The 17,509-nt window shown below is 40.5% G+C and overlaps 1 protein-coding gene across 2 annotated transcripts in view; it reads left to right on the top strand.

The window, feature by feature from the left end:
* Positions 1–17,509, top strand: part of SNX2 (sorting nexin 2) — a 1,338,063-nt gene that overhangs the window by 517,205 nt on the left and 803,349 nt on the right. For both annotated transcript variants that reach the window (XM_044060758.1, XM_044060759.1), the window contains exon 3: positions 11,376–11,539. In XM_044060758.1, coding sequence (XP_043916693.1) covers positions 11,376–11,539 — 164 coding nt within the window. The remainder of the gene's footprint in view (positions 1–11,375; positions 11,540–17,509) is intronic.

Below are 17,509 nucleotides of genomic sequence, written 5' to 3'. Positions count from 1 at the left end.
CCTGATTCTCTCTTTTAATGCCCTATTCGTTTTCCCAATATAAAATGAGGTACAGGTTGTGCACCTAGCCAGATATATCACATTCATACTCATACAATTCGTACCTGTTCTATTCTTAAACTCAAACTGATTGATGGGATGGACAAAAGTAGTCCTTGTATCTATATGACGACATTGATTACAACGTCCACAAGGACGTGTATTGTACGTATAATCACAATGTTTACCCATGTCTTGGCTAATATTCTTGTAACATAACATACTCCTAATATTAGGTTTATTTTTGTATGCAAACAATGGTTCAGGACCTACTACATCTCTAACAGTTGGATCCAGAGTAAGTACTTCCCAGAGGTTCACTAGAAAACTTCTAATAGCTTCTGCATCCTTGGTAAAAATAGGGGTGCCCTAACAAAGGGAAAATAAGCTTAAAGAGCAAGGCAACTGTATGATGTTCTTTCGATGCAGAAGCAGTTTAACATTTTGGTTTTTCTTGCCTCAGTATTGTGAATAACTGTATTTCTTGTGGGAAACAGATACCTCATAGGGATTACCATACCTTGTGTATACCTTGTTTGGGGCCTGAGCACGGCGTTGTTGGATAGGGTTGATGAACCCTCAGTGGAGCCAGAGGTTTTGCCAGGAGTTTCTATGGAGTCTCAGGCAGAAACTTTACTGTTACAGGATGTGCCTTCTCAGGAGGTAGGCCAGGCTGAGGGGGCTTCTCAGGTAACTGTTCTTCCCTCTCTTCCCAAGGTAGTTAGAGCCTCTCCTTCTGTTGCCAAAACTTCTTTGAGAGGTAGGCCAAGTTCAGCTTCAGTGGGGGTTTCTCCTAGCATTTTGGGTTCTGTACCTAAGAAACATATGCTTAAAATGGCAGAAGATTTGATTACTATGATTAGAGGTTCTATGCCCCTCCTGATAAGAGGCCTAGGGTGGAACCGAGTTTGATAGTTTTGAACAGTGTTCAGAGGCTTCTGAGTCTTCTGCAGAAGATTTGCAGGAGTATCCTCCTTATTCTGATTCTGATGTGGATGATTCCTTCTCCTCCTGAGGATTTCTCATTTTCAGAGACTCTGCATTCCATGAGGGAGCACTTTAAATGGGAAGGCCAGGATTACTCTGATTCTAGGAAAATTCTTGTTTTACCCCAGCATAGGCCCTTAGCTATACCTCCTGTGTTGAATGTGGTGGAAGATGTTTTGCAGAGGCTTCCCTGAACCCTGACTCTTTGCCTCCTGCTCCTGTTAAACCTGATAGCTCATAAGTATTTGTTTGAGTCGACCCAGAAACTGTTTCTCAGGGGCCTAAAGGTGTTAAGGCCTCTGTGGTTAAAAATCCTGTTCCCACTGATAAAGAGGCAAGGGCTTTGGATAGGTGGGGAAAGAAAGTGTATACTTCTTCCACTAGCCATGTGTCAGTTTCACATGCTAAAATATCAAAATTTTCTCCTTTCACAATTGAAATCTAAGGTGGATGCTTTAGCGGAAGGTATTGAGTGTAAAGAGTTGCTGGATTTGGTTCATGTGTCTGAACAAGTGGGTAAGCATTCTTTGCAATGTGGTTTTGATGCTGTACAGGCCTCGGGTGGCTGCCACTAGTTCTGTTCTGGCATGCCTGGTTGAGGGATCAGAATTTAGCTGAGCATGTTAAGACAAGGATTTTGGATGCTCCTTTACAGTCTGATGTGTTGTTTGGTTCGCCTGTGGAAGCAGTTTTAAAGAAAATGGAGGACAAAGCTAAGTCTATGCAAACTGTTAAAGATTTTTGTTTAGTAGAAATTGGCCTGCTAAGGGGTGGACTTATCCTGCTTATGATTCCCAGTCTAGGCAGAGCTCAAGGTTCTTAGTTCACCTGCTCAGACTTCTGGTGAGGAACAGACCCAATGACCTGCCTTTTCAGCTGCCAGTAGATTCTCGTCTGGCAGCTCCTTTGGGAGGAAGACTGTCTCTTTTCAAAGAAAATTGGGATTTAATTACTCAAGACAGATGGGTGTTGGATATCATTCACCACGGTTACAGGTTTTATTTCCATACATTGCCCCTTTCAAAGGCATGCCAGGCGTTCCTCCTCCACAAAGAAAAGAGGCACACAAGCCAGTTTCCGAGCTACTCCAGATGCGGGCCATTCAGCCAGTCCCTGTATCAGAAAGGGGCCTAGGATTTTGTTCTCGCCTGTTCCTAGTACCAAAGAAGGGGAACACGTGGAGACCAATTTTGGATTTATCTCTCCTCAACACTTATCTGGACATTCCCAAGTTCAAGATGTTGACGTTACAACAGCTTTTACCTCTGCTGGGCAAAGATCACTGGATGGTAACTTTAGATCTCAAGGAAGCTTACCTTCATGTGCCTATAAGGCTAAGTTGCAGGAAGTATCTGGAAATTCTCATTATCAGTTCTCTGCATTGCCCTTTGGCTTATCTAGTATTCACAAAGGTTCTGGCTCCAGTGATAGCTTACTTCAGGCTACAAGGAATTCAAATCTATCCTTACTTGCCTGATTCTGGCTCAAGAAAAGGAAGACCTTCTACAGCATCTGGAATATGTTATAGCAGTGCTAAGATGCCTAGGGTATTCTGTGAGCGAAATAAAGTCCAGTCTAGTACCCTCTCAAGACATGTGCTTTCTGGGTGTGAGACTGAATACAGCAGATGGCCTTGGACAAACAAAAGAGTCTATCACTTTACTTCCATCAACTATCTCATCAGTCCGTGCTGACTGCAAGGACAGTCCTTCAAGCATTAGGGTTCATGGCATCTTGTATTCTGGTGCTTCCCAATGCCAAACTGCATATGAGGAAGCTACAATGGTATCTCAAAATGTATGGACACAGCACTGCCAGGATTTGGACACTGTCATTCAAATAATACCTTGCCTTCAAAAAGAATTTTTGTGGTGGGCTCAGGAATGTCACCTAAACAAGGGACTCTCTGTGACCTCAGATTTTAACGACAGATGCCTCGGACATTGCTTGGGAGCTCATCTAAATGGAAAGTGGATACAAGACAAGTGGCCTGCCAGACTACAGCATCTACATATCAACATGAAGGAGATGTTAGCAGTCCAGTTTGCATTAATGGCTTTCAAGGAGTTACTTCTTCCAGGGCAGGTGTTGATTCTAACAGACAACACAACTGTCATGTGGTACATCAACAAGCAAGGGGGAACACATTCTTATCCTCTATGCAGGCAGGCAATGATTTTATGGGAGACTGCGCTAAGCTTGCAACTAACTCTTCAGGCAAGGTTTCTGCAGAACTCCTTAGCAGATGTGTTAAGCAGACAAATCATGGATCCCCACAGTGGAAACTGGATCTTCATGTATTTCAGAACTTGACAGTGTCATGGGGAACTCCAGACATAGATCTGTTCGCTTCTCCACTAAACCACCAGCTGCCAAAGTTTTGCACAAAGGGGTTTCATCACACAGCTTGGAAAGTGGATGCTCTGTCTTTCAGTTGGAAAAACCTTCATGTGTATGCCTTTCCACCTCTGCCTCTTCTTCCAAAGGTGCTATTAAAAGTCAGACAAGACAAGCCAAGGATGATTTTGATAGCTCCAGATTGGCCTCGGCAACACTGGTACCCACTACTAAGGAGTCTGGTAAGGAAGCCTCCTTGGCCTTTACCTTTGATTCCTCATCTGTTATCTCAGAAGGGCGGTCATCTGCTCAATGTCAAGCTTCACTCTCTTCATCTAACAGCCTGGCATATTCTGTGTTGAAACACAGCAGGTCTCAACTTCCTCAACAAGTTTTAAATGTGATTATGGAAGCTAGAAGACCTAGTACAAGGAAAGTGTATGCAGAAAAATGGAAGAGATTTTTATTTTGGAGTACAGCAAAGAATTTGGAGATTTCTGAGCCTAATTTGAGTGTGGCTCTTCAATATCTTACTGAGTTATTGGACAAAGGTTTGTCCTTCTCTTCCATTAAGATTCATGCTGCAGCAATTTCAGCTCACTATGATTGTGACCCACCATTGTTATCCTTTGTTCAAGCAGTTTCTTAGAGGGCAAAGAATATAAGACCCCCCGTAGAGCTCCTACTCCTGCTTGGGATCTCAATTTTGTGTTGGAAAAACTTACTCTACAACCTTTTGAGCCTGCGGCTACTGCTGAATTGAAATACTTGTCATGGAAGACTGCTTTTCTGTTGGCTATTACTTCTGCAAGAAGGGTGTCTGAGTTGCAGGCCCTTATGGCAGTAGAGCCCTTTTGATTTTCCATAAGGATAGGGTATCATTACGTACTAATCCTTCCTTTATGCCTAAGGTGGTTTCTAGTGTGGCTTTAAACCAAACTATTCATTTGCCTACTTTTTATGCAGACCCCCAAAATAAAGGTGAAAAGATTTTGCACACTTTAGATGTACACAGGCAATTGCGTTATTATTTAAGCAGGACTAAGGATTTTAGGCAGTCTCAGCAGTTGTTTGTTTCTTTTGCTTTGAGTTCAGGGCAAGCCTGTGTCAAAACAAACTATTTCTAGGTGGATTGGGTTTTGCATTGCATTTTGTTATTCCCATCATGGCAAGGAGATTCCAGCTGGGATTAGGCCTCATTCCACTAGGGCTACTGCCACTTCAACAGCATTTCTAAGGGGGGTGGCAACTAAGGATATTCTGGAGGCAGCTACTTGGAGTTCAGTGCATACTTTCTCTAAGCATTATCACCTTCCTATTTACTCTAAGTCTAGGGCTGGTTTTGCCACAGCTGTTTTGCAAGGCATGTTGTCAGCTCCTACTTCTTTATGATTTGCCAGCCTCCCTTACCTCTGCTTTGGGATTCTACGGACTGCAGCAATGTGGGAACATAGTACAGTTTTGTACCTACCATAAATGTAGATGTTAGGATCCACATTCCCTCCTTCCCCTCTGTGTTTAGGGGTGGTTGTGTAGGTGAGGTTATATGTTGATATTTTTGTATATATTTTGTATATATTGTACATATTTTTGGTGCAGGTATTTTGGGCCTTGTCTTTTAGGGTCTTCTGACATCTGGGGCAAGAAAAGACTGAGGATATGGCGTCGGTCATGCGGACTGGACAGCGGACTACCCCAATAGTAAGGACTGCAGCAATGTGGATCCTCGAACATCTACATTTATGGTAGGTACAAAACTGTACTTTTTTAATAAAAGATCGTGTTTTGGGCATAAACTACTATTTTGCATTGACCGAACCCATTCAAAGCATAGCTAGAGTTGTTCGAAGTATCTCAGTGTGTACAAAGTGTTTGCAGTGTGTGTGGTTTGTTACGGTACAATTATTTCAGAGTTTGCTGTGTGTAAAGTACAGCTATATTGCAAAGTGAAAAAGAAAACAAACTGACTAGCCGCAAACTAGAAACATAAAAGAAAATTATAACACAGCTCAGTGCGTGAATGTCACAATAGAGGCTATTAGAATTAGCGCTTTCTTCCGCTTTATTAAAAACGTGAACTTCTTCAGAAAAAAGACAATGTGCCCTCCCAAACACATGTCTTATAAATTGTTTAAACAGGATGTGATGTCATAAATTCTCAGTTCTTTTTTTTGAAATAAAAATGCATATTACATTTCAAATGTCTGAAAAACATTTTAACATTAAATACATTAAACTACTTTATGATGAATATTGATAGTACTTGTGTGTACCAACGAATTGAACAAAAAATGTATCTGTATACATGTAAATCAATATAACCCTACATGTAAACATCCTCTCATACAAATGGAGACTGCATGTGGTCGTGAATAATGAATATATTAGCTGTGCCCTGAACAGATGTAATGGATTGATATTTGCACTAAACAGTATATAATGAATAAAACAATCTACTTGTACAAAAAAATATATATATATATCTCAACATAGACCAACGTTGTACATATAACACTAGTTAAAAATAAATGACATAATAATATCTGTCTAACAACATAGTCATTACTAATTAAAAACTTCCCAGATAATTAATATCTATACTAGTATGTATATATGTGCACATGGAATAATAATTATTTGTATAACAAAAAACATTTAATATTGATAACCTCGTTAAGGCCTGGAAATTGATCTGCCCCCAATAATAGTTGTCAAAGAGCTTCCTTTTGTTCTAATTTGTTGTTAACATCTCCCATGAATGTACCTTTTTCTAGGTTGTCTAAAACAAAAAATTCAAACTTTTTGAATTCTCTACATCCTAAAGCATGTCTTGCAAGAGCATTGTTTTTATCTTTATTCTTTGTAGCCAGGACATGTTCGTATATTCTGCGCTTCAAGACTCTAATAGTTTTACCTACATAGTAACATTCACAGGCAGCAGTGCCATTTTGAGAGAACAGCCAGAGTATTAACATGTATGAGTGTGGTAATCAGTCTGTTTATAAGTATATTTAAGTTTAAGTTACAAAGCCTCATTTCTGATGTGTTTGTGTGTAATAAAGCTGCTTGAACTGAACCCATGAATCTCGTCTCTTTTGTCATGACCAGACGACCGACTGATCTCTCCTCAGGGACAGTCACAGAGAAATGCTCTAGTCCATGCTTGACCTCCCGGTCTACTCCATGCCTATCCTACTCTTCCGCTCATTCCCAAATTTCTGCAGAAAGCTCAGAGGTTGAAGTGCCAAGTCATCCTCATTGACCCCTTTTGGCCTCATCAAGTGTGGTTCCCCTTCCTTTGGTCTCACCTAGTTTGTCCACCTTGGACTCTAGATCCCTCTCCAGATCTGTTTTCCCATCCTTTGGGACACTCCCATTTGGCTCTTCTGAAGCTGAAACTAACCACTTCGTTTCTGCACTTCCAGTGATGGTTAGAACTCCCGGGCTTTCTTCTCCAGTCAGGAAAATTTTGATTGCAGCACACAAACCATCCACTAGAAAGCTATACAACAGTCTGTAGAATAGGTTCTCCATTTAGGCTCATCAGAACAATTTAGATCCTTTTTCTGCTCCAGTTTCAGCTGTGTTGGACTTCTTGGCATATCTGTTTAGTAAAGGGGCAAGTTTTTCAACAATGAAAGTGCAACTGGCGGCCATTTCCAGTTTTCACATAGGGGAGAATTATTTCTCTCTAGCGTCATCTAAATTGTGCAAGGCCTTCTTGAAAGGTACTTTTTTCCTACATCCTCCTATTAAGGATCATGCACTTCCCTGGGTCCTCACCTTGGTTTTACAGGCCTTAGTTTCGCTCCCCCTTTGAATGCATGCTGCAGTGGTGCAATGGTAGCGTTGTTGCCTCACAGCAAGAGGTTCTCCCGTTCGATTCTTGGCTGGGGTGCGGGGAGTGCCTTCTATGTGGAGACTGCATGTCCTCCCTGCAGTTGGGTGGCGTTCGAAAGATATGCGTAAATGGGCGTGCCTTCGTTGAAGGTTGGACGTCGAGCTGGCACCTCGGTGTTCGTGAAAATCTACTGCCAATCATTAGCAGACTGGAATTCCGCTGTGGCGACCCTTAACTGGGAAAAAGCCGAAAGACAAACAACAACAACAGTTTCGCTCCCCTTTGAACCTTCAGCTAAGACAGACTTTAAGTGTCTGACTTGGATAACTATTTTCTTAGTAGCTATTACTTCATCCAAGAGAGTATCTGAGTTATAGGCTTTGTCTTGCAATCCTCCAGGTCTGATTTTTCACAATGACGGAGTTACTTTGTGTACTAATCCTTCCTTTTTGCCCAAGGTCGCTTCTGAGGCTAACTTAAACTAAGTCATCAATCTTCCTGTTTTCTTCCCAAATTTTCAAAATGAGGGAGAGTACCTGCTTCATGTGTTGGATGTACATAGACAACTCCACTTCTATTTTAGACAGAACCAAAACCCTTAGGAAATCTGACCGACTCTTCATTTTCTTTTCCAAGTCCAGGTTGGGTAAACCAGTTTCGAAGGTTACCCTAGCTCATTGGATGACTAGTTGTATCAAACTTGCTTATTCCTCTAAGGGCATTCCCTTACCTTGCTACATAAGCCCCATTCTACTAGATCTGTTTCTACTTCAGCCTTCTAGTCGAAACTTCCCATTGATGAAATTTGTGCAGCTGCTACTTAGTCAAATAATCATACATTTATTTCCCATTACAAATTGGACATTATTTGCTAAGAACAAGGCTTCCTTTGGTTCTGCTGTGCTCTGAAATATCCTTCCCTGAGGGTCTCCCAAGTTCTTTCTGTAGCTGGGTACTCTGTCCAATAGGTTGAAGAGCAAATGAAGGCAACAACATCAGATAAAGAAGTTATGTACTTGTCATAATGTTCCATCTGTGTTGTCACTTCTCATTTGCTGGTCAACCTTCCCTACCTCCATCCCCCTGCCTTTTGAAGGACCTAATGGACATTTTTGGGACAGATACCTCTGTTCTCCTTTGAGCTCCTGAAGTAACCCCACTTGGCTGATTCCTTTCTACGTAATTTCTTTTTCTTTATTTGTATCATGATTGTATAATATAATATACTGCAGCAACCTCAGTCTAAGGGATTTGAATTAGAGGAACATCATGGGTAAGGAAGGAGCTCGGGTGTTGGAGTCTACAGCTTTGGTATGTGGCCGAGTTAGATCCGATGCTCAGATCCGAAACCCATAGGTTGAAGAGCAAATAAGAGTCAACAACACAGATGGAAAATTATAGTAAGTACATAACTTCTTTTTTACCATCTTGACATGAGGTATTCCATCGTGTCTCTTCTCTGTTTGATGGAAGGTGGGTTGGATCTGGACTTAAGACCAGATATGCTATTCCTGTAGTCTCATCTTCACAACTTATTCTGGATTTCTACCATACTTGTGCAATATTTTTTCTAACTCTTCTCTGCTGGCCAAAATCCTGGTAATAGAAATTTAAGGATTATGAAGGAGAACGAGGGTGGAATGTTGGTCCTTATGAATAATAATGATTACAGCTGTGAGATGCAGCATATGCTTATTAATGAATTAAGTTACAGAGAAGTTCCCAGGGGTGCCATCAAGAGGAGTATTTGAATTGTTGCTCATACATTGTTCGACTTATACAAACTTAGTCAACTAGACATGGACACCTACACCTAAGTGGCTTTTCCCTAAATGGCACACCTTTTTTTGGATACCAAAGGTCCAAAGGATAGGAACAGGCCTCCTTTCAGGCCAATTGTATCAGCAGCACATTCAAAGACTGACCAATTTCTCCTTTCTTGGATCACATCCTAAACCAGATAGTACAGAGAGTGCGCAGTATTATTTAAGGGACTCCTGCCACTTTCTGGAGCTCCGGAATTATTTTTTCATTAGTGACTTAATTTTCATTTTGCCTCGCTAGATGTTGTCTCCCTGTACACTTGTATTCAGCAGGAGGCAGGAGTAGAATTTTTAAGGGAATACGTGACTGCTCATACCACTTTTGAGCTGGACAAAATTAATATGATTTGATTCCTTATGGACTTGGTTCTTGGCAGTAATTACTTTAGTTTTCTTGATAAACTTTCCAAGCAGACCTCCAGAGTACCCATAGGGGCAAGGGTCACCCCTGTTTTTTTAACTTGGTCATGGCTGTGTAGGGAGAGAAACTTCTGATGAAGCATCCTTTAGTAGAGAAAATCTTGTTCCACAGGGGGTACATAGATGATCTTTTTTTTTCTATGGAGTGAGACTCTGGATAAATTTAAGTGCTTTGTGGAATAAATACATCAACAACAGCATTGACTTTTTGAGGTTCACCATCAGTGGTTTTGGTGATGCCTTGGACTTCCTCAACCTAAGTATTTTGTATGACACCACATCTTGTTTTTTTGTGATTTAAGGTCTTTTGCAAGGAGACCTTTGTTAACCAGTACCTTCACAAGGACAGTTACCACCCCTCCAACATGAAAGGAGAGACGGATGATTAAAGGACAGATGATTAGACTCAGTAGACTTACTATGGATACATTTACATTTCTGCAAGAGTTGACTAAGCTAAAGGCTTTTTTCATTGACAGGATATAATTCAGACTGGTTAGGTGCCCTCAAATGGAGGTTTTGGAGCTACAAACATCCAAAGTCTGTCGTCTTTTGGTCAAGAAACTTTTAAAGATTTCTGCTAGTCAAGCCCCTGATGGTTTTTCTGACTTCCCTAAAGAAAGTTTTTGCTTTGCTTTTCCTATTCCAATTTGTAATGAGATGTGGTTGATCAAGAATATAATGCAAGAAAACTGGAAGGTCATTTTGGGAAACAGACTTGTATAAAGTCTTGGGTGAGAAACCCAGGTTCACCTTTAAGAAATCTGTTAATTTTAAATCTATGTTTGAACATAATTTTTGTCCTGATATTGTACCCACAAGAAAGGTCACATTTGGAACTTAGTTTTGTTTTTTGCAAGCAATGTAGGTTCATTAACAATTCATCCTCTATTTTTCAACACTGTTAACATAGTGGTTTGGGCGAAGGGAAGGTTCAGCTGCATTTCAAAAAATGTGGTTTATGTAGCTGTCTGTGGTTCTTGTAATGCATTTTATACTGGCAAGATTGTCAGATAGATTTATGAACTTATTTTGGCTCTTAGGAAAAATAACCATCAAAATGCACTAGCTAGACAAACTGCTTTTTGTATGGATGTTAAGAAGTTTTTCTTTTGTATAATTGACTCAGTTAATATAAACTGCTTTTCTTGTAGATTATAAAGTTCAGTTAGACTGTAAGGAAAGCAGCTGGCATATTAGACTAAGGACAGAGCCCCAGGTCTTAAAGAAACCATCAACATTAAAAGCGTTTTACAAGCTTTAAGGATTCAAATGAATATTTTTTCCATTTGTTTTACTTTTTTCTTTCTGGACATAGCTTATTTCTAACAGCTGTGTACCATGTTTGCTTGTACTCTATAGTAATCCAAGACATAATATTATCTACAGTGTAAAATAATGTAATAAAAATGTCTGTGTATTGTGAACACTTGTAATTTATGAATGTAAATCTGGAGCTTTTCTCCCCGGGCCTCCACTGAAAAAAGGCATTTCTATCCCAGTCTGACTTTTCCAGTCAACAAAGGCAAATATATTAATAATACATTTTTGGAGGGGGGGGGGTTGGGTAAGTTATCATTAGTCAGTCTACATACTGCTGTGAGTCTTCATAAAAAAGATTTGGACTAACCTAGTCAGTAAAGTTGTAAAATGAATAAAGGCTAAACAAAAATAAAGGAGGGGAAATAGGAAAGTGAATGAAGTGAAATGGAGACAATTCATAGATGGAAAACTAAATTTGGTGCTGCTTTCTATATGGAAATTATTTTTGCATTATGACAAGCTAAATGATGTGTTAAGAGGGCATTTCATGTGGCAAATGCATCTGGAAGTTAAAATAATTAAGTTCAGATGTGTTTAACAAAGTTTTAAGTTGTCTTACAGTAACCTGTGTACTACTCCAATTCACGCAGTATATTTTTGTTTAGAAGCTACAGAAGAAGTTTCTCTTGACAGCCCAGAGAGAGATGCTATACTTTCTTCAGACTCCACTCCTGCTATCACCCCAGTAACACCCACAACACTAGTGACTCCAAGGATGGAACCTAAAAGTCTTTCAGCCAGTGACTTGTTTGACATATCCAAGGATGAGGTAGAGTTAACTTAATGTGTATTTCATGTTTTTAATGTTTAATGTGTACCATCATCTTAATTTGTTACACTTTCCTGCTAACGTTAACTGTTATACCGTTTTTTTCTCATTAATGATTATTGCTGAGTGCATGTACTTGCTCTTCTTTGTACCGATGTTTGTTTAACTTTATCTGTGTGTAGACTGGTCCAAGCACCGTTTTTATATAGGATTCATGATGATGATAGAAACTGTACAATAAAGCAAAGCAACAGAACACAGCAGTTTACAAATGTGGTAGTATGGTAGATACTTGGAAGCATATACAAAAGTCATTGCACATTAAATTTTAGGCAATGTAATAAATTCAGTTACTGATTATAAAAGTGTGAAGTAGTAGTTGTAATCCATCATTAACGGACCGGAGTTCCGCTGTGGCGACCCCTAACCGGGAAAAACCGAAAGACACAGCAAGTAGTTGTAATCCATAGAAACTAACAGCAAACATTAGCAACTTACCTGTTGTAAGTGTGAACATAACATTAACCGTTGGGTAAAAAAAATGCCTTTGTAGTTCTGTATTAGGAGTTCATGAAGTCCTAAACTGAAAGGCTTGGTAGTGTTGTGTTATTTTTTTTTCTTAATGAGTGTGTTGACATTTTGAGTTGCGGTTTCCTTTTCGGGGGGGGGGGGGGGTTGAGTTTAGCAGTTTGACAGTGAGTTCAGCAGTGGCAGCATCTATCCTGTTAAGGCAGCCACTTGTCTTTGTTCTGGATTTTTCCAGTGTACTGTTTTGCTGCATCTCAAATATGGTGAATGAAGTCAGAAGAGAACTCACATAAGAAACAGTAGTATAGTTGAGGTAGAAGTGTGAGACATTTATTACTGGGTATATCAGCAAAGACTCAGTGATCCAGTCTCACCCATCAAAGGTGCTGTCGTCAAGTGCTGCTGATGATTGAGTATACTCACCTCCACTATGCAGCCTGCCCCAATGGCATAAAGGAATGGTGCCCTGAATGCAGCCCAGGTGACTTGGGTTCAGTTAATTGTCCCAACAATGGAAAAAATAGAGGCAGTGAGGGGACGAATGAAAGGAAGTGCTGCGTTCACCTCTCCTAGGGGGTTGATAAGGGTTGTGCTTATTTGGGGCTTTTTGTAGGTGTAGGGTTTCCTGGTGAAAACCAGGGTAAGGTATCTCCTGTGCTTTGGGGTTGTGGCAGTGCTGCATGAAGAGAACGTCTCTTGCAGAATTAAAGGAGTGTCCTTTGTATGCCCTCTTCCCCTTGTGCTTACTCTGAGTATTGTGGGGACAGAGGGTTGCATAATGAACAGTCATGACCATACCTTGTGACCATCTGAATAATGGCCCCTCACAATTAACCCTTGCGCCAGTGATGGAGAACAGATGGGCCAATTGGCCAGGAGGAGGCTGATGATGAACAAGAAGTGAAGTGAAAGTGACCCCCCCCCAAAAAAAAAAAATGAAAAAAAGATGGTACCTTTATGTGCTGTTACTGGCCAGATTGGTTATCATACAAGCATCAAAAAAAGGAAACCATATAACATATCAGCTGTTTTCCTTTTTTGTGTTTGTGTGATCTCAGGTTTGGTATATACAGGTAATAGGGGATGCTGGAGACGTGACTGCTGTGTTTCTTGTAATGTGTGATTGGATTTCAGTGTATGCTGCCACTTTCTGGTGGGGTGATTGGTGGATCTTTTCTATGAACGTAGTTTGCTAAGAGGACTGCAGTGTATAGGGAGTCGGAGTGGATTCCCTTGGATAAAGTATGTTGGAATCTTTCCGTGTATTTCCCTGTGAGAATAACAGCAAGTCTTGCAAACTTTTTACTTGTATATATTTTATGTTTGGATATATGTCCAATTCTGTATCTATCTGCTTTGGCTGTATACCCTGGGCTGAGCCTGAAAATGGTCCATCAAGACAACTGCTCCACACCAGTCAACAAATGAACAAATAAAAAAGAAAGAGTAAGCACTCTCCCTTAGTACAGATTTGTCAAGAGTACCTTAAGTCCTGTTTAACATTAATTTCCATTGCCAAACCAGCCAGTCTTTAATGCTTTTTGAGTTAGCCTGATATCCAGGGAGTTCATACTTTAGAATTCATTCTTTCTCGGTCAGTGATGGAGACCAGCCTGCAAGTTTATTTCCAGCTCTACTTGGCTAGCTTCAGTTTGGACTGTTTCATTTACACACAAGGCTGCTAATATGTTGTTTTTGAACATTTTGGCATACAAAATTTCCTTGGCTTTGCACCACTTTATCAGTTGTGACACTGACATATTTCCATACATTACAGAGCTAATTTTTGCTTGTTTCCTGTCTGTTCTGACTGCAAAACAAATTAATTGTTTTGCAAGATGCTCTGCTGTATATTTATCTTGTGGTTGACTGGTGTGCACATTTGTTGATGGTAAAACTGTTTTACAAGCGAAACAAGTTCAATTTACAAGATCCAGGTGCTGAGTATATGTGTGATGGTCAAGGGGCTCTGGGTTTTAACTCCTGCTGCTGTCAAAAAATTACTGTCTGGAACTAATAATATGGAGACTTGAATCCTGAACTGATACCAGTTAATATAGAAGAGATAGTTGAGTTGGTGGGTGTACAGTAAATGTGGGTGGTTGCCTTGAGTAAAAGCCATGCCCTGCCACACTCAAATGAACTTTGCATAGCAGAGCTGTACAATCACTGGTTATCACGAATTTTAGCCATGTCAGACTGAGCCCATTGCTTTCCAATGTCTTGTTACCAGAAGCAGTTAAAACTTGACCCAAATTATTTGTGCACATATGTACTGGGAACTGGGAGGGGTAACTTCCAGAAGTTCATTATTATGATCACTGCTGCAGTAACATTACCTGTACAAATTATGTCCTGCATAGGGTACACAGCCAGTCATCTTCCAGAGCTTCAGGGCACCTTCCATGTGCCCAGACTATTAGTCAAGTCAAGCTGAGCTGACAAAAAAAATGGATTGGGTGCCAGCCCCATCAGAGCTTTCCCTCCACCCAGAATAGCATTCCTCTATGGGCTTTCCCATTAGAGCTTTCCCGCCACCCAGAATAGCATTCCTCTATGGGCTTTCGAGGATCACTGTTCCATTGCTGGGCAGAGAAATTCCCTTCAGGGAAAACATTTCTTCATTACTTTTTTTCAGTTGTAGGAACTAGGTGGCTAATTGGAACTATTTTTATCTTAAAAACAAGTATGTTTAAGTTGGAAAAATGTACTTTTGTTGACCGTCATAACTTTTATATACTTTTAAATGAGAATGCACTTTTTTTATTTTTATGATTAAAATTTGTTCAAAACTATGTTTTCTGTGGAGAAACTGTGCTTATTTTACATTTTGGGGCTGGGGGAAATGTTTAAAGGGTTTTTTACTGTAATTTTTCTACTTTTACTTTATTACTACCTTCCTGGTTTACTGACTGTTGCTGCTAAGCTTCCCTGGGAAACGAGCATGATTTTTGGCTTAACCATGGAACAAAGTACCAGTTCCTTGGTGGACCTTCTTCCAGCCACAAAAAGATGATGATTGTAAAGCAGCTTTTACCACTACAGCAAGACTGGTAATTTGCCTCGTCTGTAGGTGGCTTCTCAGACCACACATCTTTTTCTTCAGATCCACCTGGTATAGTTCATAGAGCAAACACAGACCAGAGGTTAGCTATGTCCTCTACAGCTGCTGGGGTCCCCTCAGTGGACAAGGAAGAGACTTTCTTGTTGGTCATAGGAGAAGAGGCAGGGAATGTACCCTGCTTAGCCAGAATGTTGTGCCAATCCCTGGATAAGCTATAGCTGGCATTTTTTTTTTTTTTTTTTTTAACAATTTCCTGTCAAAAAGAGACCGAACCCACAACATTTATCTTCTCTTGTGTCAGTTACTGTGGGCAGGAGTAATTTATTTGGTTTTGCTTGGGTTCTTTTGCAGGATGTTTAGCCTTCCTAGAAGGCAGTTTCTGGTAAAATAAAAGGAATTCCTCTTTCCTTCAAGAGATTCAAGAAATTGAATTTTTAGGGTATTGTGAGGAGCAGATGCATTTTTTTTTTATCCCTAGATTTTTGATTCAGTTTATGATGATAGTTTGGTATCTGATCCTCCCTGTGAGGAATTATGTTTCTCTGACATTGTTTTCAGGATGAATCAATGTTTTAATGGGAAATGTTAAGGTACAAAATAACTTTCCCAGAACACAGTTCAGCAGATTTTTTGCAGAGAACACGCATAATGTGGGGGACTAGGAAATCAAGATCCTGTCTCCTAGAGCTATATAAAGGCATGAGCAGTATGTACTATTTTTGATTAAATGCAACAGTATTGCAACAGTTAAAATAAAGCCATTGACCAATTAAAAATGAACACTTTTTTGTCTTTCGGCTTTTTCCCGCTAAGGAGTCGCCACAGCGGAACTCTGGTCCGCTAATGATTGGCAGTAGATTTTTTTTTTACAAAACGCCGAGGTGCCAGCTCGACGCCCAACCTTCAACGAAGGCAAGCCCATTTACGCACGCATGTCTTTCAAACGCTACCCAACCGCGGGGAGGACATGCAGACTCCACACAGAAGGCACTCCCAAGCCGAGAATCGAAAGGGAGAACCTCTTGCTGTGAGGTAACAATGCTACCGCTGTACCACCGCGGAATCCCAATTAAAAATGAACACTAAAGCATTAATTTTGCTAACAAGTTCTCCTGACTCTCTCTCTGTGCCTTTCCACAGTAGGCACAAGTTTCAAATTCCAAAAAAGAACTTTCTGCACTTGCTGTGTTGGCACTTTGTGTTGATAGGAAGTTAGTCATCAAAACCAGACTGAAACACTCAAAAATCCATCTTGAAGTGAAAATATATTTAAAGTAGCACACTACTTTCTTTAATTTTAACTTCTCCCTTTGCATTTCCCTACTTGATCCAAGAAGCATCACTCAAGCAAGACTGGGCGATGTGTACAGGTTTTAGATAGACTGACACAATTTCATTTGCTTTCGGACATTCTTCACATGTAGTTTCTTTCTGTCCTTCACATGCATAATTCTTATACATTCATTTTTCAAATATGGTCTTATAAGCAATAAAGCATGTCTGTTTTGATGGAATAAACAGAAAATTTGAGTAGCTTTCGGTCACACATTTCCCCTCAAACAAATTACCATGTAGTCTTGTAACACTGTATTTTAAATGTTAAGTTGTCAATCTCGCCTTCATTCTTGCTGGATGGGTTCGGTGCCGATCCTCAGCTCCGACTCGGCACTTGCTTAGCTTGAGAACTCCTTTTACCAGCTCGAGGCAACCCTATATCCCATGATGCAAGGCGAGACTACCTCAGATCTCGTTTGCCGCTTTGCGAAGAGGTCTCTCTTTTTGCCAGCTCAGGTGAGTTTGAATTTTCAAACAATTTAGTCAGGGTTTTTTTCTCTCCCTTTCTCTATTTCATAGTCAGATAGTGTGTAGTTTCTCTACAGCCCACCCTATTTCCCCTTTATTTAAACTTTCTAGTTAAATAGCTAAGTTTATATTTTCAGTTAGGCCTAGGCCTCTTTCTCTTAATCCCTCTGTGTGTGTGTTTTTGGGATTAATAGTGTGACTGTTTAGTGTGTGTGAGTGTTGTTTTTACTTAGACTATGTCTAGGGAAGGAAAGGTCTCAGGCTTCAAGAAGTGTGACTCGTGCTGTCAGAAAATGTCTCTGACAGACGGTCACACTTCTTGTGTTTACTGCCTGGGGCCTTTACACCTGCAGGACTCCTGTGCCATATGTCATTCTTTTAGCCAGAGAGTCCTGCAGGAGAGGAGGAACAAGTTGATCCTCCGTGGCTTATTAAAGCCAGAAGGTTCACCCACTAAGACTGGGTCGAGTAAACCTTCAAAGCCACCTAAGGTTCAGGCTACAGTTGTTAAGCCTTCCCCGGTGGCTCCGACTCCTTCGGAGTCGAGATCGGCTCCGGCTGGAGCCGATCTTTCT

This window comes from Protopterus annectens, chromosome 2.part0 (assembly GCF_019279795.1).
Source record: "Protopterus annectens isolate FY-2018-M chromosome 2.part0, PAN1.0, whole genome shotgun sequence".
Classification (NCBI taxonomy): Eukaryota; Metazoa; Chordata; order Ceratodontiformes; family Protopteridae; genus Protopterus; species Protopterus annectens.
Note: the sequence above shows the minus strand (reverse complement) of the source record. Positions and strands in the feature narration are given on the sequence as shown.